General features: G+C 39.9%; 2 protein-coding genes and 1 long non-coding RNA gene across 5 annotated transcripts; 2 read left to right on the top strand and 1 right to left on the bottom strand.

Moving 5' to 3' along the window:
- The first annotated feature begins 3,739 nt into the window (after positions 1-3,739).
- On the top strand, positions 3,740-6,979 carry LOC146709019 (uncharacterized). 3 transcript variants are annotated; one of them, XR_014920407.1, is made up of 6 exons: positions 3,740-3,777; positions 3,961-4,275; positions 4,780-4,848; positions 6,489-6,559; positions 6,678-6,715; positions 6,798-6,979. It is a non-coding gene; the product is annotated as an uncharacterized LOC146709019 (long non-coding RNA). The 3 variants fall into 3 exon arrangements; XR_014920408.1 differs by having other exon boundaries at positions 3,746-4,040; XR_014920406.1 differs by having other exon boundaries at positions 3,746-4,275.
- Positions 6,980-12,858: 5,879 nt separating this feature from the next.
- chchd4a (coiled-coil-helix-coiled-coil-helix domain containing 4a) lies at positions 12,859-15,748 on the top strand. Its single transcript, XM_085455975.1, has 3 exons — positions 12,859-13,049; positions 13,563-13,661; positions 14,650-15,748. The coding sequence occupies exons 1-3, from the start codon at positions 13,028-13,030 to the stop codon at positions 14,979-14,981; spliced, it is 453 nt and encodes a 150-aa protein (XP_085312101.1). The 5' UTR covers positions 12,859-13,027; the 3' UTR covers positions 14,982-15,748.
- On the bottom strand, positions 15,139-24,858 carry LOC146709017 (netrin-4). The gene is made up of 10 exons (XM_085455966.1): positions 24,320-24,858; positions 23,314-23,804; positions 22,917-23,237; positions 22,547-22,673; positions 18,775-18,963; positions 18,394-18,610; positions 18,183-18,310; positions 18,028-18,096; positions 17,744-17,914; positions 15,139-16,955 (listed from the first exon to the last, which is right to left on the bottom strand). The coding sequence occupies exons 1-10, from the start codon at positions 24,441-24,443 to the stop codon at positions 16,819-16,821; spliced, it is 1,974 nt and encodes a 657-aa protein (XP_085312092.1). The 5' UTR covers positions 24,444-24,858; the 3' UTR covers positions 15,139-16,818.
- Positions 24,859-25,553: the final 695 nt, after the last annotated feature.

Here is a 25,553-nt window from a genome sequence, read left to right as displayed (position 1 = left end):
GGACACACAAACCCCTCCACCACGATAAGGTAGCGATTCAAGGAGGAGTATATATTAAAACATTTTTCTACTTTCGTTGACTTGATTTTTTAAATTAGCACCAGTCCTAGTCATGAAAACCAAAATATAATTCAAATTCAGATATTATACCCTTTGAATACCAGTCAGATTATGTATTATTATAGTAAAAATAGTAATAAAGTATAGTAATAGTAATAAAGTTCACATTTTTAGCATATGAATGGTGAAACCCAATATTTCTTTTTATCATCATTGCAGGTCAGTAACAGTAACAATGATTTATTTTTACTTTTTTTTAGGGGGTGGGGGGGGGGGGGGGGGGGGTTGAATGAATGGCCAAAAAGAAAATCACAAATGGTGTGTTAGTGGCCAGAAAGGCAGTTTAATGACCAAATAACCACTGAAATGACCAATAAAATGATCAAAATTTATATTCCAGTGTGTGCTTCTGTGTGCATCCTCATTAGCAGCAAGATGTGCTAACCACATTAGAGTGGTTTTTGTGGGCACACTTTCTACACCTGGTGCAAAGGGATGCTGTTCCAATCCTGGAGGTGCGCCTTTTGCACCTTCTTCTCATTTCGTTGGTGGGGTGTGGGTCACACTCTGGTTCAGACTACTGTATCTTGAGATCAATGGCAGAAGTGGCTGAGAATTAAGGAGAAGGGTGTCCTGCAATTGTTGAGGTCACCAGCATGTGTCCCAGCTCTCCCAGGATCACTCTTCATTTGTAGGTTGTAGAGGACTCCCCCACTTCAGTAAAGTTGTTTCCGGCGGGACAAAGGCATCATATCCCAAGACATCCAGGAGATTGGAGAAAAAGCCATCAGCCATCAGTTAGTTTTCTTTCTACAACTCGAGGTGCCAACATCCTCTCTAAGTTATCCAAGCAATATTTATGCCTATTGTAGTCCAGGATTGCTTCTTGCTTTCACGCATCCTTTATTCCCCATCACTGACTGCTGGTTCCTTGTGTGTTGCTGTCAAAAGAAGCACATTCCTCCGTTGCTTTGGCATGTGGGATATCGCCGTGGTAGTTTTGGTGAAGCCAAAGACAGACAACAAAATCTTCCTCTGTTGCAACTGGAGGAGCTGGGGAGGAAGCTCTGGGTTGTTTCCCCTGTGCCAGTTTTCATCTGAGGGGTTCCTCTGCCAAGGTGACCAAAGGAAAGACGTTGTCCTCGGAGCTCCTCCGTCAGTTGGAGTCTGAACCCCATGTCTTTTTTTTTACTTCCTGAGAACTTCCAGCGTTGTCATCCAACATGCTATGTATTGCTTTATTCTGGTGTAGGCTTTATCTCTACTTCACCTATAATCATCCAATCCTCACACCTTGGCCTCCCGTGCAGGTTTGTAAGGGTGCACAGGAGCTAAAAGATCTCCTTTGTTATAAAAAAAGTCAAAAGTAGATCTCAGGCTGCTAATGCAGGAAACTGCATACAGGGTGAGCCCTGGTTTGATACCAGTGGGTACTGGATTGTAGAGCAGTCTCTCTTCAGTAGTGGGACCCACATCGTTTTCCTTTCATGAGGGATCCACTCAGTCACCGGCTCCTCGGTCTCAGAAAATGCTCCTATGTTCTTTTCCATCAGCTGCTCGGCCTCCACCTCCATGCCCCCAACCCCAATCCTCCCCCAAAGAAGAGGATCCAGGCAATGGCTAGTACTCAACATCAGTGGTGATGCTGTCAGCCTCTTTGGAGATTGTCCCCTCATCTTCTGGAGAGGAACTTACTTCATCTTGGGCTGATGTCTTTTCTTCAAGGGCAGCTTGCTGTCCTTGCTCTCTGACCAGATCATACAGACAGTGCTTGAAGTAGTGATGACCTTCTTGCCATATTGCCAGAATAAATGATCTGGAAGCTGTTAGGCTTACTTACAGCAGTAGCACTGTCTGCACCTGCATAAACTCCAGGACACGTTTACAAACAGTGTTTGTTGTTGTTTGCGCTGCAGCTGCAGGTTTGAACTCTGCAAAATGTCCGGTGATTGGGGTTTTTTTTGTTTTTGTTTTTGTTTCTAGAGTTAATATTTTGGGTATGGTATCTTTTTATGAAAAATACAAGAGTAAAAGTGCTTTTAACAAAGCTCAATAGCCTGCATCCACAGAAATTCACTGCAGCCTATGTAATGTTTGATGTGTCATTATTTATTCCAGTCTATCTTGCAAATACATGTTTGTACTGCAATGTCATGCACAAACACAAACTATTAGATCCTTAAGATCAAACCTATGTCAAAATTGTTTCATTATTTTGGTCCATTGGAGTGTGGTAAGCCATCAAAGGCTGCTACTAGAAACTCAGAATATTACATGAAATTGCTTGCTTGGCCAAAAATGGGTAAATGATGTAATTTGGTAAAAAAAACATTAAAAACTATAATTTTCATGTGTTGAGTTTAGAATGAAAGCAATTTTACCTAAATCGCATGATATAGTACTGTCAATAACAAGGAATCAAAAAAGGTGGTTATAATGGGTTTCAATTGGCCAAAAATGGCCACGATAGAGTCAAGAGGAACAATTTGGTGTATAGTGAATATTGTTGATATTATTAAGGAGCTGATGTTGAAAAGTAAAAAATCTGAAAAAAATACACACCTTTGGAAAGTTTCATTCCATTTGCATTAACAGAACGAAAATGGTTGAAAAAACTTTCAAAAGTGAAGTGGCCACAAATGGCCAGGATAGAGCCCAGAGGGATCAAGCTGACTCTTACTTGTAAGTGTCCCCTTTATACCCTCAATCATAAATATTTCTCAGTAAAATAGCATATATTTAAGAGATATTTAAGTTAAAATTTTGTAATTGCAGACCCAAAAAATTAAGGCCCCACTTACCAATGAAAATGCATAATGTGGACTATAATTCCATAAGGAAGTTGGAATCTTTAAGTTATCAGCCTTTTTCAGAAAATGAATTTGGTTCTTCCATCCAAAATCTAACAGAGCTCTATCTGTAGTTTTACATATACAAGGGTCAACATGCAGAGATTTTGCGATGAATGTTAGTCTTGAGATTCAGACTTTGAAAGCAGAATTCGTCCTTTTAATGACAAATCTTGTAGAAACCATGAGTTTAATCTTCTTCTTCTTCTTTTTTAAACTTTTTCTATTATGGGATTGAAGTTATTGAAACATTGCTGTGATTCATTAAGTTCAATATTAAGTTTTTCACAGGGATATGTGAGATAGAGTCAGTATTACAATCCTTCGTCCTAAGTCACATTTTCTTAAGCTTAAGAAAAAGACCAGAAGCTTTAGACAATGATTTTAACAAAAGAAATCTGTGAGTTATATTTAAAAAAACAAAAAAAACAAAAACAATGTTGTGTTATTAGCAAGCTGACTAATGAAAATTGTCATTTTAGTGATATAAATGCCCTGTAAGTTGCTAGATTTTATATGAGACCACAGTAGCTGAGCAACAAGAAGAAAAAGTTACGATGAAATCAAATTGAATGAAATTATGATGTCTGGTGCCAAATTACACATCATATTAACTGTAATACAGCATTTGGCATTGTTACATAACACTCTAACCGCGTTGCAAAAAAAAGTCTCCAAAACCATGCTTTTTAAATAAATGGTGTAAAAACTGGTGTATACCTGTGTCAAAGGCCTATCTAAAAATTTAAAAACAGAATATAGCCATTATCTGGAAGTATGAGTAATCCAATAGATCCAAGGCAGTCTGATATTACTGGAAATATGTTTGTTACACTGTAAAACCCAACAGTGCATCTTACTAAAAGAAGTAAGTTGTTCTTACTCAGTTCTGAAAAATAGTTAAAGTAACTTTCATGAAGTGTGTTAGGTAGACCCAAAAGTATACATATGATATAATAACTTTATTGTAATAAGTACACATTATGTTTTTGTAACGTTTTAAGTACTGTTGCTTTAAACTGTTTAAGTTGTGCTAATTCATTTGTATTAGTCATCATCCACAGCCCCGCCCCCAGTGTTTTGCCTGGACTTGTCGGCCATGAGACAGGAGCCTCGTCAAGAGAGTGGAAAGTACAAGATAAAGTTATTTTTATGTTTTTTTGTTAATGCTTACTTCTAGCATACAAAACGTACATTTATCAGACTGCTTTGTTTTAGTTGTACTTCGTTGTAATTTATCAGACTACTTTGTTGTAGTAGCTCGTAACTTAGCTTGCCAGCACACAATTCCCGCCTAGCGCTGTATGGAGTCTGCCTTCACAATTTAAAAAATTAACGGTTGGTGGCTTGTTTCAATCAATAGTTGGTAAGTAGTCTGATTTTTGCAAACTGCATGCCACAAAACCTTTGGTAAAATCAGTGTTTACGCTTTTCTGACTCTGACCTTTATCAAGTTCAAATGTAGCCTACTTTTGACACAGTGAATGAAAACAGTAGAAAATTTATTTAGTGTTAATTTTAAGAGTTTAACGGACAAGTTCGCCTTCACAAATTTTGAATATGATGGTTAGTGGCATTTTAGTCGCGAAATAATTTACCTTTTCAAAGCTGCACTGCACCAAACCTAAACGTTTCTGACTCTGTACTTTCCAAGGGTTAGCCTATTGTGTACTTCACTTGTGTAAAATTGCTTTATTATTTTATAACGTATAGAGTAGTTGACCAACCTGAATTGAAAATGAACTGTAGTGCAAGAATAAATCTTACTGTTTTCCAAGCTTGTGTTATTCAGATTGACTGTTTTTAAGTGAAGTAAAAGTAAAAACTGTTCTGCTAGCTTTCTGTCCTCATGGCTTTTGTGTTATTACAGTCTGACGATTGAAGGAGCAGTAGCATGCCGAGAGATCATCCAGCACTGCACTAAAGACAACCAGTAAAGGTGATTTTAAAACGATTTGGTATCAAAATGTGGAATTGCAAGTTGTGTAGTTTGTCTAGTTTTTCTACTGCCATAAAAGTCATGTTGTTGAAGCATTATCGGCTCAACCATGGTCAGTACTCCACAATTTCACCCTTACCCTGTCTCTACAACACATGCATGTGTACATTTAATACATTTAATTCATTAAAGATACACATGTCAACAATGCACACTCCCACGCAAAGAAAAGACGGTTCTTATCCAGATTTGAATAATTATGGATTTTGTTGCTCTATGTGTAATTTTAAGCAGCCATTTATTGAAAGCCAAATGTTTATCCATCTGAGGGGGCATTTAAAACGAAAAGAAACTGTTCCATGTCCTTTCAAGAACTGCAATTTTAAAACCAATGTCTACTCAACCTTCAATGCCCACAAATGCAGAGACCACCAAAATTCAACAAGTTACGATGAAGGCATTGTGCAAAGTGTTATAAATGTAGAACAAAAAGATGACATGCAGCTTGATTCAATAGAGTCATCAGATGACAATCAAGTGGCATCCACCAGTGAAATCAGTGGAATTGAGGGTTTAGAAGAGCAGTTGCAATACAATCTGGCTGGATTTTTCTTGAAAATGCAGACCCTTCTCCATGTGTCCCAGAGAGCAACACAGGAGATTATTGAGCATATTGATCAGTTGTTTTTGTTATCACAACCTTTGGTTAGAAAATCAGTTGTAGATATACTGAAAAAGCACAACTGTACATATATGGACAAACTGGTGGATGAGATTTGTCAGGCAGTTTCTGATAGTAATGTTTTACATAAATGTGTCACATCTGAAGGACCACTATCTACAGCAAAGAGGAGGAAATCATATTACGAAGCAAATTTTCCATATGTCAAACCTGTGGAGTATTTAATTGAATCGTCAAAGAACACTTATATGTATGTGCCTATTCTCACATCTTTGCAATTGTTGTTGAAAAAAAATGATGTGCTTGAAGAAATTAAACAAGCACCCACACAGATTCCTGGACATTTCATGTCATTTTGTGATGGATCCTACTACCAGGAAAATGTTCTACTGTCACAAGAGGGACAGAAATTGTCAATGATACTTTATGTGGATGATTTTGATCACAAACCCACTTGGTACCTCAAAGAAAATACATAAAGTCTTTGCAGTTTATTGGACACTGGAAAACTTTCCAGTTAAATCTTGTTCTGCTCTACACTGCACCCAGCTTGCTCTGCTGTGCAATTCCAATGATGTACGCCAGTTTGGGTGTAAGGAAATGCTGTCACCACTCTTAAATGATCTGAAAACTCTTGAAGAAGTAGGTGCCTACATTGAGACTCTTGGTGAATGTCTTAAAGGCACTGTCTACTCTGTTGTGGCAGACAACCTTCTGCCCATGGACTTGCTGGTTTCAATGAGAGTTTCAGGTCTACATATTTCTGTAGGTTTTGTCATGCCACCCAAACAGAAATGCAAACAGAAAATGCTGTTACAGGGAATTATGTAATGAGAACAAAAGATGCTCATGATAATTATTGTGCAAGAGCTTCAGAATGATGACATTAAGGAAAACTATGGTGTTAAAAACACCTGTGTTCCTTCTGACCATCTCTCTTTCTTTCATCCTGTCACAGGCTTCCCACCTGACTTCCTACACGACCTGTTTGAAGGTGTCATTTCAGTGGAGTTGGCACATTGTTTAAAGGTTTGATTTCTAAGAGATATTTTAACTTAGAAGACTTAAACAGAGCAATTCTGCACTTTCCATACCAACATTCTGACAAAGTTAATCGCCCTCATCCAATAACCTCAAATTTTGCCAGGTGAGGGACCATGGCCAGCACTCTTTCATGAGACACAGGTAAGTACAACTATGTATATAACATTTGCTGCTCATATAGTATGCTGTGTTTTGCTTATAATATTTTTGGAATTCTCTTCAGCTCTACTTTGAATTTCATCGGATCACCAATCAGAATCTGCCACATGTGTTTTATGCTGCGCTGGATGATTATGCTCCTCAGCTGACTGGACTTTACAAAAAGAGGAAAACTGGACGGGTCGGTGAAAGGATGGAGCAGCTTTTGTCGGCATATGGAAAACAGGTATTTAAAAGATACTAATTATTATTCTGCTTGCTTGGCAGTTGCCATTGTTATGTGTTTGTTTATTTATATATATATTAGGGGTGCAACGATATTCGTATCGATATTGAACCGTTCGATACAGTGCTTTCGGTTCGGTACGCATATGTATCGAACAATACAACATTTGTAATTTATTTTATCAATTTTCCTTCTGACGATGCTGTCTGTGTTGAGCGCTCAGTGAATCTGTGTTCGACTACTCCGCCTAGGCTGCACTGTCCAGCGCAGATCCACTGAGCGTTCAACACAGACAGCATAGTCAGAAGGAAGAGCGCAGGGCAAGCTAGCGAGACAGAAGTTAAGCTCTCCTTGCAACAGGCAAATTGAACCTCATTCAGATCTGGCGTTTGGAATTATTTTGGTTTTCATGTGACGTATGACCCTGAAGGTAATCGAGTCATGGACTAAAGTAAAACAGTATGTTGGATGTGCCATGCAATGCTCAATTACATTGGTGTGAACTAGTGTGTTAGCGCAGTTAGCTCGTTAACGTGTTGGCCGTCTAGCCCCATGCACGGGGCGATCGGCGGTAGCTCGTTAACGGAGATTTGCCGTGTTGTGGCGTTAAGGTCATTTCAACGAGATTAACCTGAAAGCACTAGTGGGAACACAACGAATATGACTGCACATTTACGCCGACATCATCCTAGTGCAAAGACAAGTGGAAGCAGACAAAAAAAGCAAGCATGCTACTAACTTTAGCCGAGTCATTTAGACAGCTGTTAGCACATGATTCTCCTTATGCTGCTGAGAATATAGCCCAGAAGAAGCGGATAGTATAGCTTTTATTTTGGAAAGAGCCATTTCTCTGTAATAAACTCTCTTTTCCAAAGATGAGTGATTCCTCAATCAGATACAGGGCTCGCAATATCGCTAGCCCGACGTCCCGGAGCTAGCGATTTTTCCAGTCGGGCTACCAAAATCTATCTCTTCCCTGCCCGTCGGGCTATTGTAGGAAAAATATATGTCAATGCTTCTGCATTCTTTCAGAAATGTAGCTGGGTAATTATGTCATTGGCATCGGTGAGCCACTGTCAATATGTGACATATTGAAATCGCGTTTGAATTTGCGCTTGTTTTTTTGCTTTCACTTTGCAATCGCGCGAACTGTGTATAGAGAGCGACAGCACTGATCTGTGAGTGATGATAATTTGTGCACCAATTCCTCTGACATCGTCTTATTAATCGTTAGCTTACTATGCAAACATGACAAGTGAAATCTCCCGCAGCAAGCTTAAACATGTGAGAGGTTGATCGCGCAGAGAATCGCTGAGCTTATGTGAGTGAGCGTGTAAAAGCATTTCAGTTCTGCTGAGCCAAATAAGACAGGTCAGGGTGAAGAAGTGACAGCCAAAGAAAAGCTTACCACAAAACGGAGAAGTTATGACAAATCAGACTATAAGGCAAAAAGAAAGTGCAGCTTTATGGTTTCATGGACAAAATAATTTCTGTGGCTGCAATATGATGAGCTAAATAACCAGGGCTGCACATAAGTGGTCCGCAGGTGCGCATTCGCTGTCAAAATAAAAAACACGCACAAGGGTTAGGGTTAAATTTAAAAACTGTACCTTTGAGTTAAAATATATATTTATAATTTTAATAAATGACAAATTAAAAAGGCATGAACATTTTTTTGTATGGAAAAAATATCGAACCGTGACACCAAAGTATCGAACCGAACCGTGAATTTTGTGTATCGTTGCACCCCTAATATATATATACAGTGGGGCAAAAAAGTATTTAGTCAGCCACCGATTGTGCAAGTTCCCCCACCTAAAATGATGACAGAGGTCAGTAATTTGCACCAGAGGTACACTTCAACTGTGAGAGACAGAATGTGAAAAAAAAATCCATGAATCCACATGGTAGGATTTGTAAAGAATTTATTCGTAAATTAGGGTGGAAAATAAGTATTTGGTCAATAACAAAAATACAACTCAATACTTTGTAACATAACCTTTGTTGGCAATAACAGAGGTCAAACGTTTACTATAGGTCTTTACCAGGTTTGCACACACAGTAGCTGGTATTTTGACCCATTCCTCCATGCAGATCTTCTCGAGAGCAGTGATGTTTTGGGGCTGTCGCTGAGCAACACAGACTTTCAACTCCCGCCACAGATTTTCTATGGGGTTGAGGTCTGGAGACTGGCTAGGCCACTCCAGGACTTTCAAATGCTTCTTACGGAGCCACTCCTTTGTTACCCGGGCGGTGTGTTTTGGATCATTGTCATGTTGGAAGACCCAGTCTCGTTTCATCTTCAAAGTTCTCACTGATTGAAGGAGGTTTTGGCTCAAAATCTCACGATACATGGCCCCATTCATTCTGTCCTTAACACGGATCAGTCGTCCTGTCCCCTTGGCAGAAAAGCAGCCCCATAGCATGATGTTTCCACCCCCATGCTTCACAGTAGGTATGGTGTTCTTGGGATGCAACTCAGTATTCTTCTTCCTCCAAACACGACGAGTTGAGTTTATACCAAAAAGTTCTACTTTGGTTTCATCTGACCACATGACATTCTCCCAATCCTCTGCTGTATCATCCATGTGCTCTCTGGCAAACTTCAGACGGGCCTGGACATGCACTGGCTTCAGCAGCGGAACACGTCTGGCACTGCGGGATTTGATTCCCTGCCGTTGTAGTGTGTTACTGATGGTGACCTTTGTTACTTTGGTCCCAGCTCTCTGCAGGTCATTCACCAGGTCCCCCCGTGTGGTTCTGGGATCTTTGCTCACTGTTCTCATGATCATTTTGACCCCACGGGATGAGATCTTGCGTGGAGCCCCAGATCGCGGGAGATTATCAGTGGTCTTGTATGTCTTCCATTTTCTGATGATTGCTCCCACAGTTGATTTTTTTCACACCAAGCTGCTTGCCTATTGTAGATTCACTCTTCCCAGTCTGGTGCAGGTCTACAATACTTTTCCTGGTGTCCTTCGAAAGCTCTTTGGTCTTGGCCATGGCGGAGTTTGGAGTCTGACTGTTTGAGGCTGTGGACAGGTGTCTTTTATACAGATGATGAGTTCAAACAGGTGCCATTCATACAGGTAACGAGTGGGGGACAGAAAAGCTTCTTACAGAAGACGTTACAGGTCTGTGAGAGCCAGAGATTTTCCTTGTTTGAGGTGACCAAATACTTATTTTCCACCCTAATTTACGAATAAATTCTTTACAAATCCTACCATGTGAATTCATGGATTTTTTTTTCACATTCTGTCTCTCACAGTTGAAGTGTACCTCTGGTGCAAATTACTGACCTCTGTCATCATTTTAAGTGGGGGAACTTGCACAATCGGTGGCTGACTAAATACTTTTTTGCCCCACTGTATATATATATATATATATATATATATATATATATATAAGGACACAAACGACATCTATGCAACTAGAACAGCAGTTCTGGCCGGCCTACCAATGTACCTCAGAGATTTTCAAAACATGCAAGGTACTTTGGTATTACAATAATTTGCACATTTGAATTTAAAAAAGGTTGAAAGGAGTTTATAAGTCATCTGGACTTGGGTTGAAAGTTGAAGACGTGAAGTTGAATGACTTATAAACTTCTTTCATCCTTGATTTGACTACCTGGATGAATGAAAAATGAACCTTCACTGTCAACTTAAAACATGTTATGATATATAGAATTTGAAAAACTGAAGAAAGGTGCCTGAACATTTGTATTTATGCTTTTAACAGAGATATTACAGATGAATAATTGTGCACTCTGTATTATATCTTAGGGTGAAATTGAGTTCTATGAAGCCATAGAATTGCTCTGGTTGCTGATGTCGATGAAGAGGAGGTGCCTGGAGGAGTTCCTTTCTCACCACGCCAAGTGTTCATAGAACTTGAAGATCAGTTTGTTATGACTCATCACTCATGGACTGATGCCCTGGTGTCTTTGTTTGGGCTAATCTATGCTCTGCATCTGAGCTATCCTATGAAGTATACTGGCTTTTTTGAGTTCATTCAAGTAGTGTTGCTGAAGCTAGACGATGAGAGAAAGCAACTAAAACCAAAATTGCAGACACTAAAAAATGAGCTTGTGCAGATGATGTTTGTTTTTCACTGGTCACTATATTCGTGCTTTTTCAGTTATCTGTGAATGGCTTCAATAGTTTTATTTGTTCTGGGTAATTAGCTTTCTAAAAGGCAATGTGGAGAAAGCTAAGAATAAGGAGAAAATCCATATTTGACGTTTTGTTTGTGATTGAAAAAAATCTTCACATAGTGTGTAATCTTAAGTTTATTTCTAAAAACATATTTTAGTTACATGGAAATCTTTTGCGAGATAACTGATAATTAGTCAATATGTACAGTATACTTTCATGCTTTATTTTTTAATTGTGTGATGAGTGCCAGTTCACTCGAGGTCTGGGCAAAACTGTTGCGAAGCCACAAATACCTTTGAGAATACTTTTTGTTAGTGACATCCTTAGTTCAGCTGTTTTCTATAGTTGCATTGCTGTAGTGCATGTGATTTCATTATTATACTAAATGTTACTTAAAATTGTGATTGTTATGGCTCTAATTGCCTCTAGACTATTGTTTTTTTATGATGTACACCTATGTATCAGGTCTACATGACTAAATTTGTGTTTTGTACATTTAATCGATTTTCAAAATGCTACAAAACACATTCAAAATTCCCTAAAAGTGCAAGTTTTAAAATGCCTAATTATTTGTTATTTGATAATGCCTTTAGCAGTCATAGGTTATGACTGAAAGTATGGTTGTATTCATTCTGTATTTTCTCTGCAGTTAAAGTTAATAAAAACTGAATGGAAAGAATAATAGCTTGGTTTTGTGTTAATAGTACTTGAACCATTTGGTGCAATCGGTTTCCCCAATTGGATTAAGTTGTTTAAATACAACTATTTAAGTTAATTTAACTTAATTTGAATATGAGCATGTAACACTTTAAATAAGTTTGAATAAATACAGCATCTTAGTACAAGAAATTTAATGGTTTAAGTTGAAACATACTAAATACAATGAGTAAATAAACATAATGCATTTGAGTTACATTATCATATTTGCTTTGGGTTCTTGGGACTCTAATAAAGTACTTAAATAACCCCAAACTGTTTAAGTTATAAAACTTGAATCAATTGGTGCAATCGGTTTCCCCAAATCATTTGAGTTAACTTAACTTGTCAGGTTTTACAGTGTAGGTAAAAAGCCAGGTTGCTCTTCATCAGTTATTGGTTATAATACCAATGTGATTTTCTGTCCAAAGTCAAGAGCCAAAATTTTGTAATCATTATTTGATAAGCGCATCGGACACCAGCTGTCAATTAAACGCAAATCTTTTTTTAGGTTTGGGAATTAGAGTAAACACTCCTTGAGTCATACTCCAGGGTTATGCACCAACTGATATGCGTTCATTAAACCGTTGCAATAAAAAAGGGAGCTCACTGGGGAGCAAATAATTTATAGAATGAGATGAAAGGCCACCTGTCCCCGGTGATGTATTATTTTCAGCCGTCTTACACAGTCTATGATTTCTTTAAGTGATAACGGAGCGCCACATAATTCCTTATCTTCCCGCTCAAGTTTGGGAGTGTTTTGTAAAGAGTTTAGAAAAGCCAGAGCATCACTCTCACACTATTTTGATGTATAAAGTTTTTTTTATATAATAAAATGAACAGAAATTAGATATAATTTTCGGGTTATCAGTTCAACTTCTTCTATTCTTAAACGAGTAACTGTTTTCAGTTTTGCATTATATTTTTCTAACCTAAGAAAGAGGAATTCTGCCGTCCTCTAGCCATCGTTTCCGAGACACCACAGATGCCCCTCCTTTATACGTTGTCTAGTCTTTTTTTTAAATCTTGTTTTGTAACGCATTTACAGAACACTTGAGTGACGTCATTACTGCGCGCCCGCGTGTGGTCGGGTCAGGCGTCTGGACGCCGGGTAGCTTGTCAAATGAAATCGTTTAATTTGCTAAATAGTCTTTCTCGCACTAGTCAACTTTGCTCCCGGAGGACGAGGCCCGACGAGCCGTAGCATCAGCAGACATGTCTTACTGCAGGCAGGAAGGTAATTTTTATCTTCTTTCATTCATTTTTGCTTCCATGGCTGAGCAATGTCACCGAGCGACCCACCACCACCATGCTAGGCTAACGTCTACACCCAGTGAGACCTTACTGTTTGTTACAGTATGTCAGGAAACCGGCCAGCCTCCTGCTATAGCCAACACAGCTTTCAAACAGATTGCAGTACTTTTTGACTTAATGTTGTGATTACTGCAGTAAAGTGCATGTAAAACAGTGACTGCGGTGCTGTTAAACAACTAGCAGTGTTGCTCTTGGTGCTGCCATGAGTTTCAAGCAGTAGGTGAAAAGCCAGTCACTGTCATACTTATTATAGCTTTTCACCTGTCCTTGTTCTTCAGTCAGCACATAATCTTCTCAGTTAATTTTCAAAGTGGAGCCAGTTGTTTCAGTCAAGCAAGCCTTTACTTGTTGCAGCAATGTAAGATTATAAATGAAAGTCATAGGCCCAGTAACCCATTTCCTCGCGTTTTTGTGTTTTGCCTTGTTTTCATTTAAGGTAAAGATCGCATCATCTTTGTGACGAAGGAAGACCATGAGACACCCAGCAACGCTGAGCTGGTAGCGGATGACCCCAACGATCCATACGAGGAACAGGGTCAGTCTTTCAGACTGTATAGATGTGCTTTCCAAAAGAATAATTCGATTTATTTGCTGATGTGCAGTTGTTTGCTCTCCATAGTGTAGTGGTTTACACATTTGCCTGACAAATGAAAGATCCCTGGTTCATCTCCTGAGAAGAGACACAAATCCCTGTGGCGATACATCAGGAAGGGTTTATGATGTGAAAGGATCTACCCACTGTGGCAGGTTCTTGTGAATAAGGGTGCAGCTGATAGTAGCTTCTTCTTATTTAATGATTATAATACTGCAAGTTCTAAGCCACCCCTCATATCTTTATATTTTCCTTCCAAGGAGACAAAATTTCAAGTGGTCTTGATCAATAGTTCTCACAGTTTCAATGTTTTTCTTTGGAAATTGACAGCTTTTGACACTCATCTTCAGTCTAGACCTTGTACCTGACCATTTCAGAGGGTTTTGTATTCTTTTATTTTGTATGCTACTTAACGGTAACTTATAACTCATTTGAGTTAAAAAAAAAAAAAAAAGAACCAATATGTTCTTTAAAAAAATGAAAGGAAGCTGGACAGAAAAGACGGATTAATTATCAGTAACCCCCCCCCCCCCCCCCCTTTTCTTTTTTTAAATTTCTCAGATAACTTTTGTGAAAACCTTTATGCCGTAAACACAGGAATGTTTCTTTCTCTAAAGACCACCCCATATAAACAACATTAGACCCTCCCTGAGCACTAAATATCTGTGACTAATTAAGCAACAGTCAGATCTACTTTAGGTTATTTTGTAATGAATAGTTAATGAACAAGAGTGTGTGTATGTGACTCATTAGTAAAATACCATTTAGGCTTGGACACTGTGTGGCTCAGTTTTTTGTGATACTATCCGCTAACAGCTACAGATCCAGATCCAGATCTCTCTTGGTGATCTTGGTAGTGCAGGATGCACTACTTTAGTTTCATTAAACATTTAAGGTTTTCTGCTAACCTGCCACGCTCTGATGTCTTTAGGCCTCATCCTGCCAAATGGAGACATCAACTGGAACTGCCCGTGTCTGGGCGGGATGGCCAGCGGACCGTGCGGCTCTCAGTTTAAAGAGGCCTTCTCGTGCTTCCACTACAGTAAGGAAGAAGTGAAGGGTTCCGAGTGCATCGACCATTTCCGTAACATGCAGGAGTGCATGCAGAGGTACCCCGAGCTCTATCCCCAGGAGGCCGACAAAGACGAGTCCGCCACCCCGTCTGACAGTGCTGCCTTAACATCCGAGAGCGACTCTACTGCGGTCACCTCAGCTGTTTCGTCTGACAGCACCTCACCTACAGACGACCAGGCCGCCAGCTAGAGTTGATTAGGTCAGTGTTAGAGACTTGTCCAAAAGGAGCTCCAATTGGTCTCTTCTCCTCCTCAAGCCTTCAGAGAGGGACTATTGATACAGTTCTGACACTCACAGGAAATCGACGGGCCATCAGGAGAAGAATTTCAGAGAGACGTAGAGCGTGTACACAAATACGAGCTGCTTTATTGGCTGAACACTTAAGAAAAAAACCTAATTAAGTTATCTGATTATTGACAGTGGGCCAAGTGATTTGCTTCAGGGACATCAGCCGAAATGCTCATTTTTATGCAGTGCAAACATGACTTGTTGCTTGTTCTCACGCCAGTCAGAATTTCAGCATTTGTAACTGTATCCCGAGGTCAGTTGTGTAGGAGTATAACTAAGCATTTATATTAGTCCATCTAAGAAATCAGAGGTAGATCTTTTGATTTGAGTGACGCTCAGCTTTATTTTACCTCAGACAGGTTTTTCAGCACTTCAACTTGTTTTCCACCACTCGAGACCAAAGCAGAAATAATCGACAGGAAAGCTGTTGAAGCATCTGTGCTGTTTTAGATGTTCTGTTTCTGACTTGTTGGCATCATGTATAAACCTACTGAGTCTCCATCTATAACTGTTAGTTTGGTCATCTCTTCCGTTAGTTTTCTATCTGGCCTGTCATATTTACCTGTGAATGCATTAATGTTTTTGTCATGTTAATGCAATCACGAGTCTTCAGTTGAATGCTGTGGTCACCACTCGTGGTTTTTCCAGATTAAAATGATTGCCTGACATTTTCAATCTCCGTTTTACTTTCATTCTAAAGAGAGAGGGCAGTGTCCCAGTTTCTTGTAGGATAAACATTTATATTTATTAGACAGTCGGCTGTGCTCATTCTTCAATGCTCAGATTTAACAAGGTGCTGGCAGTGTCCCAGAGTTTTGCGTTTTTTATTGACATCATAATTTTACGCAATTGTTGCAGGTTGATAAGCGCAACATTCACATTTGGCTGCACTCTGGTGGCTCTGCAGGCCACTGACGCACTTACTTCAGCTCATTGCCATGAAAGCAGGCTAAAATTATATGGACTTTGTTGTCCTGCTTAACGTAGCTATTAAAAGATGAGTAAACTGAAATGATAAGGGGGTGCAGGTGGTCATTACTTTACAACATTACTGGAGTAGGCTGTGGCATTTGAAATTTTGCTCAAATGGAACTAAAAGATATCAATAATCACCCCCCCACACAGTACACCCCTGAATTATAGATCCATGGGTTCACGTCAGATCACCTGGCTCATGTTCAGAGTCACTAAAACCACTGCTATGCTTAAACTGCAGCAGGTCTTCCTGCATATCTATCTGCATATCTAAATTCACAGAGTCCAAGCCACATGATTGGCTGATGAAATATTTTCTATATGAGCAGGTATAGCTGATGACGTGCCTGATGTTTCTATGTTAATTGCAGTATTTCACACTTGGTTTTCTGCTAATTAAATAAAAGGAGATGTAGTATTACAGGAAGATTTGTTAGCTTAACAAATCAAAGTATTTTTGCAGTAGCTATCCAGATCCGAAATGAATCTGACTATAAGGGGAAAAAACAAGCAAAAATAAAATCAACTATTTATACAAATTAGGTCTTTAACATCAAGTACAGCACCTTAAGTCAGACCACTTTAACATCCATTCATTCTCTTATGCACATGTTGGATGCTTCTCTTCAGTTATGAAGCCTCAACGAGCTGGACACGTTTGACTCCTGGATTTTCAGTCCACTATCTGAATTGGTCACTCACTCATGAGTATCTTGTAGAATCCTTCTGGATTGCATTCCTCCTCATATTTAGATCATATGGATCAGCGGCATCCATTTCTCAGGCTGTTTGATACAATCAGACCTACACGAGGTGTCCATGGAACCACGACGCTCTGCATAGTGACGAGCAAACGGCCCGTTGCACGCTCCTCTTTGCCTGCAAGCAGGTACTCCATACCTGCGAGAGAAAAAAAATATAAACATACTGTATATGGATTCAATCTAAAACGTGAGTATTTTTATTGCAGGGATCTCAAACTCAGTGGGCCACATATGAAAGAAATCTGTCAGCATGACAGTTTGGGCTTGAATTGCCCAGATGTTAATTATAAAGCAGAATGTTTTTGTTAATTAATTTTATTTATTTGTTTAAAAATGTAAAAAACCCCAAAACAAAACCATTTTTATAAAATGTTTATATTAGATTGTGATGAATGGTAGATTATCTGTCATGTAATTGTTTATGAAGCTTATGCATAATAAGGAACATCTGTATATTCATTACACCATTTCCACTTCCTACCGCTGTGAAACTCAATGCTGACATCGTTGCTCTAGTCCAGTCATCTTCCTTCAAACCAGTCAGCCTCCCCTCTGTGTACTTTAAATCTTTCATTTTCCCTTCTGGACTCCTTCGTGCAACCCACCTCCTCGCCATCTCTGCCTCACACAAGTCCCTTCATCCAAGCCTCCATCATTTCGTCACCACCACTATCAGTGTCTAGACTTCTGGGCATCCTGCCCTAATGGCTATCACTACTGGGATTTCATTCTGCTGTTATTGGGGCATCAGAGTCTAATCACCAAATAGCATAATTGGATTCTATATATCAATAAGTCATATTCTTAGTATTGATATAAGTATTGGAGTCTTCTAGGTTTAACCTCCCTGCTTTATTGTTATTGATGGGGGATAATAGTTGGTTTTGCAGATGCCTTTTAAGATTTGCTTGAAACATTTCTTACCTGGGTTTAATATGGGGCATGTGCAGCCACGGCTGGTCCAGGACAGAGGATAGATGCTGGCGGTTCCTAAGCGCAGCGCCACCTGACCTGATCGAAGGACCTTGCGAACTTTGACGTGTACTTCGGCATGGCTGCCTTTGTCATGAGCAGACAACACATTGGCCTTGATGACTGTAACAGGCCACAAAGAAAGAAAACAGAGAGATCATTCTGAACCTTAAACCAAACTGTAGATGTATGTAATGTTTTTTAATCAAGTGAAGGCTGGACCTTTTGTTGCTTACCATAATCATGTTTGGTCTTACAGAGCTCAGACGCACTTCTCAGCTTTTTCTCTTTACAGCTACACTTCCCTGTGTATAGAAACAGAGTTATGCTCTGTATATAGGAGAAAAATGGTTGAACCAGTGTTATTCATCATAATGCAGATTAACATCACCTGTGTAATGCAGAGCAGAGACTGTGAGCTCCTGAGACAAGTGTGCTTCTTCTTCAGTTGGCAAAAAATGATCCAAATCAGGTATTTTCCCACCGATGGGCACATTTAACATTTGCTTATTTGTGTAGCTGTAAAAGTGGAATAAAGCATGTGATGGTTGCCAATTACTCATCATTCATTAAATTTAGTCTGATAAGTGAAAAATATCTACCTGTGGAGACACTGGCCAGTGAATGGATCACATTGGTGGGGGCATGTGCAAGGTTTGCATCCCTCCCCTCCAAAGCCCCAGTAGCCAGGTAGACAGTGGCTGCAGCTTGTGCCCCCTACACCAGATTTACAGTGGCACTGGCCACTCCTAGCGTGGCACCAGGGTTCCTCCTTTCCAGGTGGAGAAGGGAAAGAACCCTGAGGATCACACCAGCAGCCTGAGTGACAAAAGTTAATTAAAACAGTTAGAAAAGTACCAGCAGATGGAGCTATAGCATTTGTAAGCTTCCCCAATGTTGAATCTCTTTTACTAATAACAGCTATAGACATGTCAGCCAACCCAATGCCACAGTAAAACACCCCTCTGCCTTTTGACTCTTACGTGTGCACGTGTGGGGGGAGCTGAGGGGCAGGGATGGGCGGCGGTGGTAGCCATAGCGACAGCGATGGCATCTACGCCCCGCTGTGTTGTGCTGGCAGTCCTCACACACACCCCCACTGAGTCTGCCAGAGGAAAGCCATGCCCGCTGAGAGAAGTGGCAGGTAGCTGCGTGACCATGGCACTCACACTCTTTGGTTGTGAGGATGTGTGATGTCACAGCGATCAGGATGAGAGAGATGAGAGAAAGTGAACAGGTAACACGCTTAGCATGGTCCAATTTAAAACTAGAAAGTGCATTTTCTGAAGAAACTGCAGTGTGAATGCTTGAATCTGAATGTATGCACTGAAATGAATTAATTACTGAATTTAAGTTAAAAATCTTGAATGAGATTAAAAAAAACCCCGAATTTAACCTGAAAACAAAAGTGCTGAACTGCTAAAAGCTGAAGGTTACACAGAAGAAGAAGTTGGAAAAAAAGCTGAAAATGTTTTAATTGTAAATTAGAAAACCCTAAGAAATGAGAAAAGAACATTTAGAATCAGAAAACATCTGAAAGAATATTAAAAGGTCATATTCTTTGAATCACTGAATGACTAAAATGTGATCCCTCCACTTGGACCCACACAGTTTAAAAAGTTTACATCTCTGAGCTTTGAAAGACAAGATGTTGGAAAAAGAACAACGATGGCGACGTTTTGAGGGTAAAATGATGGCTTTAACACTGTGGACACAGCAGCAGTTGAAAGAGAAGTGTTTAAGATGAATCTTGGCAGAGAGAGAGAGAGAGCTCGTTAAGCAGGCAGGTGTGAGCCTGGTTGCTATAGTGACCGCACCCAATGGCTCCATACACACGCACACAGACATGCACCTCACTTTTGCTGCTTAAAATGAACAGAAAAGTCAGGCCGAAACAAATCGTTCCCAAATGAAAAGTAAAAGTCGTATTGACAAAATTCTTTCACTGTGAGCGACAGCAATGTCTAGTCTACCAAATTCTCAGTTTTCATGTCTGTGGAGTTTATTATATGGACGTGGTGACAGTGGAAAGACACCATGCTCTTCTGATTTTCAAACGAACCTTCTGAGCCATTTTAACATTAGAGTCTATGGAAGAGTTGGAGGGAGGAGGCTGTGCATTGGTGACATTTATGAAAGAACCATAACACCTAGTACAATAGTAAACACATTGGATGAAAGAGGACAGCCATGGCTACGTTTTGAGGGTAAAATCATACCTGTAGAGCAAACGCTGCGGACACAGCAGCAGTTTTAAAAAAGATTTTAAGATTATTTTTTTTGCTCCTCTCACTCTAGCAGTTGAGCTGCCTCACTCTAGCCCCAACATTCCGTGCCATACACACCCATTATAAACTCTGAAACGGGTGAAAAAACATCATGAAACTTAAACTGGAACTGAAGAAAAAGTATAATAGATATTGAAAAGATAAATGCAAATTGAATAGTTGAATGTCTTGTCTTCGTTTTAAAGTTTGAATGGTGGCTCTATGTCAATGTATGTGGAAGTAGTAAGAGTTTAAAAATGAGTAAGTTGAATGAGGATTTGAAGGGTCTCCCCATTGAAATACATTATAAATTTTTGTTGAATAAAGTTGAATAAAATTAAAAATATAAATGTTAAAAATATGAAAAATGGAAGCAGTGTTGTCCAAAAGAATAGGAATCTAACGGTGTTGGAATGGTTTTTCTAAGTTGAACGGTTTTGAAGGAGTAGGATTACAAAAAACGTACGGAATACAGAATAAAATATAATAATAATAACTAGAAAGTGCATTTTCTGAAGAAACTGCAGTGTGAATGCTTGAATCTGAATGTATGCACTGAAATGAATTAATTGCTGAATTTTGAGTTAAAAATATTGAATGAGATTAAAAAAACCCAAAAAAACCCCCGAATTTAACCTGAAAACAAAAGTGCTGAACTGCTAAAAGCTGAAGGTTACACAGAAGAAGAAGTTGGAAAAAAGCTGAAAATGTTTTAATTGTAAATTAGAAAAACCTAAGAAATGAGAAAAGAACATTTAGAGTCAGAAAACATCTGAAAGAATATTAAAAGGTCATATTCTTTGAATCACTGAATGACTAAAATGTGATCCCTCCACTTGGACCCACACAGTTTAAAAAGTTTACATCTCTGAGCTTTGAAAGACAAGATGTTGGAAAAAGAACAACGATGGCGACGTTTTGAGGGTAAAATGATGGCTTTAACACTGTGGACACAGCAGCAGTTGAAAGAGAAGTGCTTAAGATGAATTTTGGCAGAGTGGCAGAGAGAGCTCGTTAAGCAGGCAGGTGTGAGCCTGGTTGCTATAGTGACCGCACCCAATGGCTCCATACACACGGACACAGACATGCACCTCACTTTTGCTGCTTAAAATGAACAGAAAAGTCAGGCCGAAACAAATCGTTCCCAAATGAAAAGTAAAAGTCGTATTGACAAAATTCTTTCACTGTGAGCGACAGCAATGTCTAGTCTACCAAATTCTCAGTTTTCATGTCTGTGGAGTTTATTATATGGACGTGGTGACAGTGGAAAGACACCATGCTCTTCTGATTTTCAAACGAACCTTCTGAGCCATTTTAACATTAGAGTCTATGGAAGAGTTGGAGGGAGGAGGCTGTGCATTGGTGACATTTATGAAAGAACCATAACACCTAGTACAATAGTAAACACATTGGATGAAAGAGGACAGCCATGGCTACGTTTTGAGGGTAAAATCATACCTGTAGAGCAAACGCTGCGGACACAGCAGCAGTTTTAAAAAAGATTTTAAGATTATTTTTTTTGCTCCTCTCACTCTAGCAGTTGAGCTGCCTCACTCTAGCCCCAACATTCCGTCCCATACACACCCATTATAAACTCTGAAACGGGTGAAAAAACATCATGAAACTTAAACTGGAACTGAAGAAAAAGTATAATAGATATTGAAAAGATAAATGCAAGTTGAATAGTTGAATGTCTTGTCTTCGTTTTAAAGTTTGAATGGTGGCTCTATGTCAATGTATGTGGAAGTAGTAAGAGTTTAAAAATGAGTAAGTTGAATGAGGATTTGAAGGGTCTCCCCATTGAAATACATTATAAATTTTTGTTGAATAAAGTTGAATAAAATTAAAAATATAAATGTTAAAAATATGAAAAATGGAAGCAGTGTTGTCCAAAAGAATAGGAATCTAACGGTGTTGGAATGGTTTTTCTAAGTTGAACGGTTTTGAAGGAGTAGGATTACAAAAAACGTACGGAATACAGAATAAAATATAATAATAATAATAATAATAATAATAATAATAAAGATTAGAAGAACAATACTGTGAATGCTTTTCAAGCATTCACACTAATAAAGATTACAACAACAATACTGTGAATGCTTTTCAAGCATTCACACTAATTAAAGTAACCAAGACATTCAACTGTGTATTTAATTTAAAAGGTTTGGACTGCATTAATTTTTTTAGGCAAGTGAACACGATTGCTTCTTGTCTTAGTCATTCACACTCACACACAAATAACCATGCATGTTACTACCCTCCCATCTGGAGCAATGCTTGGTCCAGTATCTTGGCCAGGAGGAGTTGGGGTTTGCACCACCAACTCTGCAACTAGTAGACAACCTGCAATCCATCACATCCTCCTCTAACTATTCACATCTTTCCCCCCATGCTTCAAAATCTTCTCTCCTCTCTGTTATTTTCCTTTGTCAGCAAAACAGCATCTCACATACGTAACAGCTGTACAAAGCTGCTGTTGGTTACTTACTCTGGCATGAGTTGGCCTCCCCACTGCTTCCATTGGCAGGCCTCCAAGGTTGATCATTGTAGAGCGGGGCGCACTTGTCACAGTGATCTCCAGCTGTGTGGTGAGTACACAGACACCTACCAAACACCTGGAAGACACATCTTCATCTACATTTGATTTTGTTGCAGATGCCTGCTGTACAAAGAACCATAAAATATGTCAAGGCTTAATGTAAAGTGTCAATTTAAAGGACCTTTAACTGTGACCTAATCTAATCTCTTTAAACCAATATTCTGAATGTGTAATTAATTATTTTTGTACCTTTTTCACTTCAGGGTTTTATCTTTTCCTTTTGATACAAGCATACATACATGCAGGATAAAATGCTCACCATGTTACTGTCCTCTGTTTCCTTGTTTCCATTGTTGTGTGGTACACAATACTCAGCATGTCCATGGCACAGGCAGGTGCCTCTTGCCAGTAAAGTATAAATAGCATAAGGTGCTGAAGCAGAATTTTCTGAACTGGACGGGGGGCTGTGGACTGAGGATGTGATGCTTGTCCAGCGTCCTGGGGGGGTCAGAGCTGGGCTACAGGTCTGGAATTTTAGCAGTCTGACACGGAGATTTGTGATGGTCAGGTGAGAGAGGGCCTCTGGACTGTAGGGGTCGAGTGTCATAGCACTGCTGGGGTTTAGAGTACGTAATATGACCTAGAAGGAGAAACATAGCTTTAAACTGCACTGAATGAAACATTTGCACAATGCATTATATCCAAATATCCTCTACCTCTCCACCCGTGCAGGGTGCAGCATCAGTATAGCGGGATGTACACGGTGACCCTGGCTGATTGAAGTCATCAGGCAAACCGAATTCTAAGCTGCAATTATACGCAAAAACCTTTAAAGCTTCCCACGTCTTTCCAAAGTCCACTGAGCGTTCAATGGCCATGGCAGCAGGCCGCGGTGACTTGAACACCAAAACCAAGTGAGTAAGACAGAATTTCGTTTCCAGGTCTAAACGTATCTCATCCTGCTGCCCCCGCATGGTTCTACGTCCACCTGATGCCCACCAGGTATCTGGATGCAAGAAAGGGTCATCAGTCATGTGAAGAGCTGGGTGAGGATCCTGAGAGCAGGCCTGAGGACTGACAGAAGGTTGGGGACACAGAGGATGCTGGGATGTGCTGTTCCCACAGCAGTTTGAGAGGGTGAACAGGGTCCTGCCACTTGCCAGGTTTCCTATGGGTGGACTACAGGCACGGTCCAGGCAACTAGAAACTGAGGCAGAGGGTGAATGAGAGTCAGTGAGAGTGTGAGACAGTAGTGGAAAATGTTTATTCCATGACTGAGCAATACAGATCGTTCTTTTGATCTGCCGATGTCCGTGCTGCCAGTGCATTTTCCAACACATGGCATTGCGGACAAAGCCAAAGTGCTGCTCATTACGTTTTCCATGAATATTTAATTTGCCTGACCGCTGTGCTGTCACAGAATCCTGTCCTGCCCTCCCGACTGGACAGCGCTAAGACTCGGGTTACATGTAATGGAAGGACACAAAGCTGTCAGACTATCAAATGCATCAGGAGCGAGCGTAACTTTTGCTTTACGTTTGGGACAAGATCTAAAAACACAGCGAGTTCTTCAGTGTCATAGAAATTTACGTTCTTTACAATAACTCGGTAACCTAAAACATAACCCGAAATAGAGGGCACAAGGTCGCTGCTGATTTTTTTTATTTTTATTTTTTATTTTTAGAAATAAGAGCATCACTGCAAACGGATGATGCGCCTCACCTGCTTCGCTGCCGCGCATCACAACCAAAAATAGCCAACCGAGAGCCACCAGCATCAGATGTCGAGATGTCCCGAGCATATTAGACAGCGTTGTCCTCGTTCCTGCTGTGTTTACAACATGCATGGTGCGTCACACGCTTCCCCGCAGAGGTGGGTTCCAACATAATGTGTGCCCTAATTAACAGTCCAACTCATTTCTTTGGCTAATTACGCAATGCGCAAAGTGTCCAGATAAATCCAAGAGTAAGTCATTTTTTTCTCCCTCGATGTCCTTCCAGACGTCTGAGGCTCAGTTCATCGTCAGGGACGGCTTTCTCGAACAGATGCGGACTGTGCGTTTCAGGTGCACCAAATGAGAAGTCAGTCTTTCGGCAGCGAATTTAAAGCGAAATATTGCTAATTTGCACGTGATAGACCTTTCATGTCCTCCTTACTGCTCCAACTAAAATGCAAATAAACTCAAGTAAACATTTCCACGAATATCCATCCAATGCGACATCTGTGTGCACCGCCCAGTCCAAAGCTCCATGCATTTATGCACAGAGGAGTGTTGGCTCTATTTATGGATATCCTCCACCCACCCACCCACCCACACGCACACACAAATAAAACACCCCTATTTTACTTCAATCTGCCAATCTTTTATCCACATTGTGGTGTGTCGTGCGCTCTAGGGAAGGGACGTGCGATTTCAATGTCAGTCAGTCTCACACACGAGCTAAACCAGGTCCCCTCACTAACCTTAATAGGGCTATTTAATTACTTTATCTGCTTCTGCCCCTTTGTTTTTCAGTAGCATTAATTCCAAGTCATAATGCTCTTTGAAGTCTGTAGCGGGAAGAAATGGGGAGTGGGGAGCCAAGAATACTCCTTCGTGCAGTTATTTGCAGCTTGATGGACATTATGGCAACAAAAGGAACGTTCATGCAAATGAGAAGGACAAGAAAAGAGCAATTCTTCTTTAAAAACCGGCTGCCTGAATAGATTACAGTGACGTTTTTCTTTTTAACACTGGAATATAAACACATGTTCTGGTACTTAAAAAACATACCGTACAGTTCTTCGCTGAGCTTGATGCATTTTCTCTTCCTGGCGCGCACACACACAACAAATTGGGACAATAAACACAATGTCTCCTCAGTTTTATGGCTTAACTTCAAATAAAGGGGCGCTCGGAAAATCGGAAGAGACGCACAGAATTGGATTGGTTTCCATAAACGTCCCCAGTGACATA

Source organism: Copadichromis virginalis, linkage group LG5 (assembly GCF_057382275.1).
Source record: "Copadichromis virginalis isolate Kocher_CV1m ecotype Utaka linkage group LG5, C_Virginalis_male_GT1.1, whole genome shotgun sequence".
Classification (NCBI taxonomy): Eukaryota; Metazoa; Chordata; class Actinopteri; order Cichliformes; family Cichlidae; genus Copadichromis; species Copadichromis virginalis.
This window is presented reverse-complemented; position numbering and strand designations above follow the sequence as displayed.

Coding starts and splice junctions, on each gene's coding strand:
- chchd4a (XM_085455975.1), top strand. CDS start 13,028: ATGTCTTACTGCAGGCAGGAAG. Junction 13,050..13,562: donor GTCTTACTGCAGGCAGGAAG/GTAATTTTTATC, acceptor TTTTCATTTAAG/GTAAAGATCGCATCATCTTT. Junction 13,662..14,649: donor CGATCCATACGAGGAACAGG/GTCAGTCTTTCA, acceptor TGATGTCTTTAG/GCCTCATCCTGCCAAATGGA.
- LOC146709017 (XM_085455966.1), bottom strand. CDS start 24,443: ATGCATGTTGTAAACACAGCAGGAACGAGGACAACGCTGTCTAATATG. Junction 23,238..23,313: donor CACCCTGCACGGGTGGAGAG/GTAGAGGATATT, acceptor TTCTCCTTCTAG/GTCATATTACGTACTCTAAA. Junction 18,611..18,774: donor CTCCCCCCACACGTGCACAC/GTAAGAGTCAAA, acceptor TTTGTCACTCAG/GCTGCTGGTGTGATCCTCAG.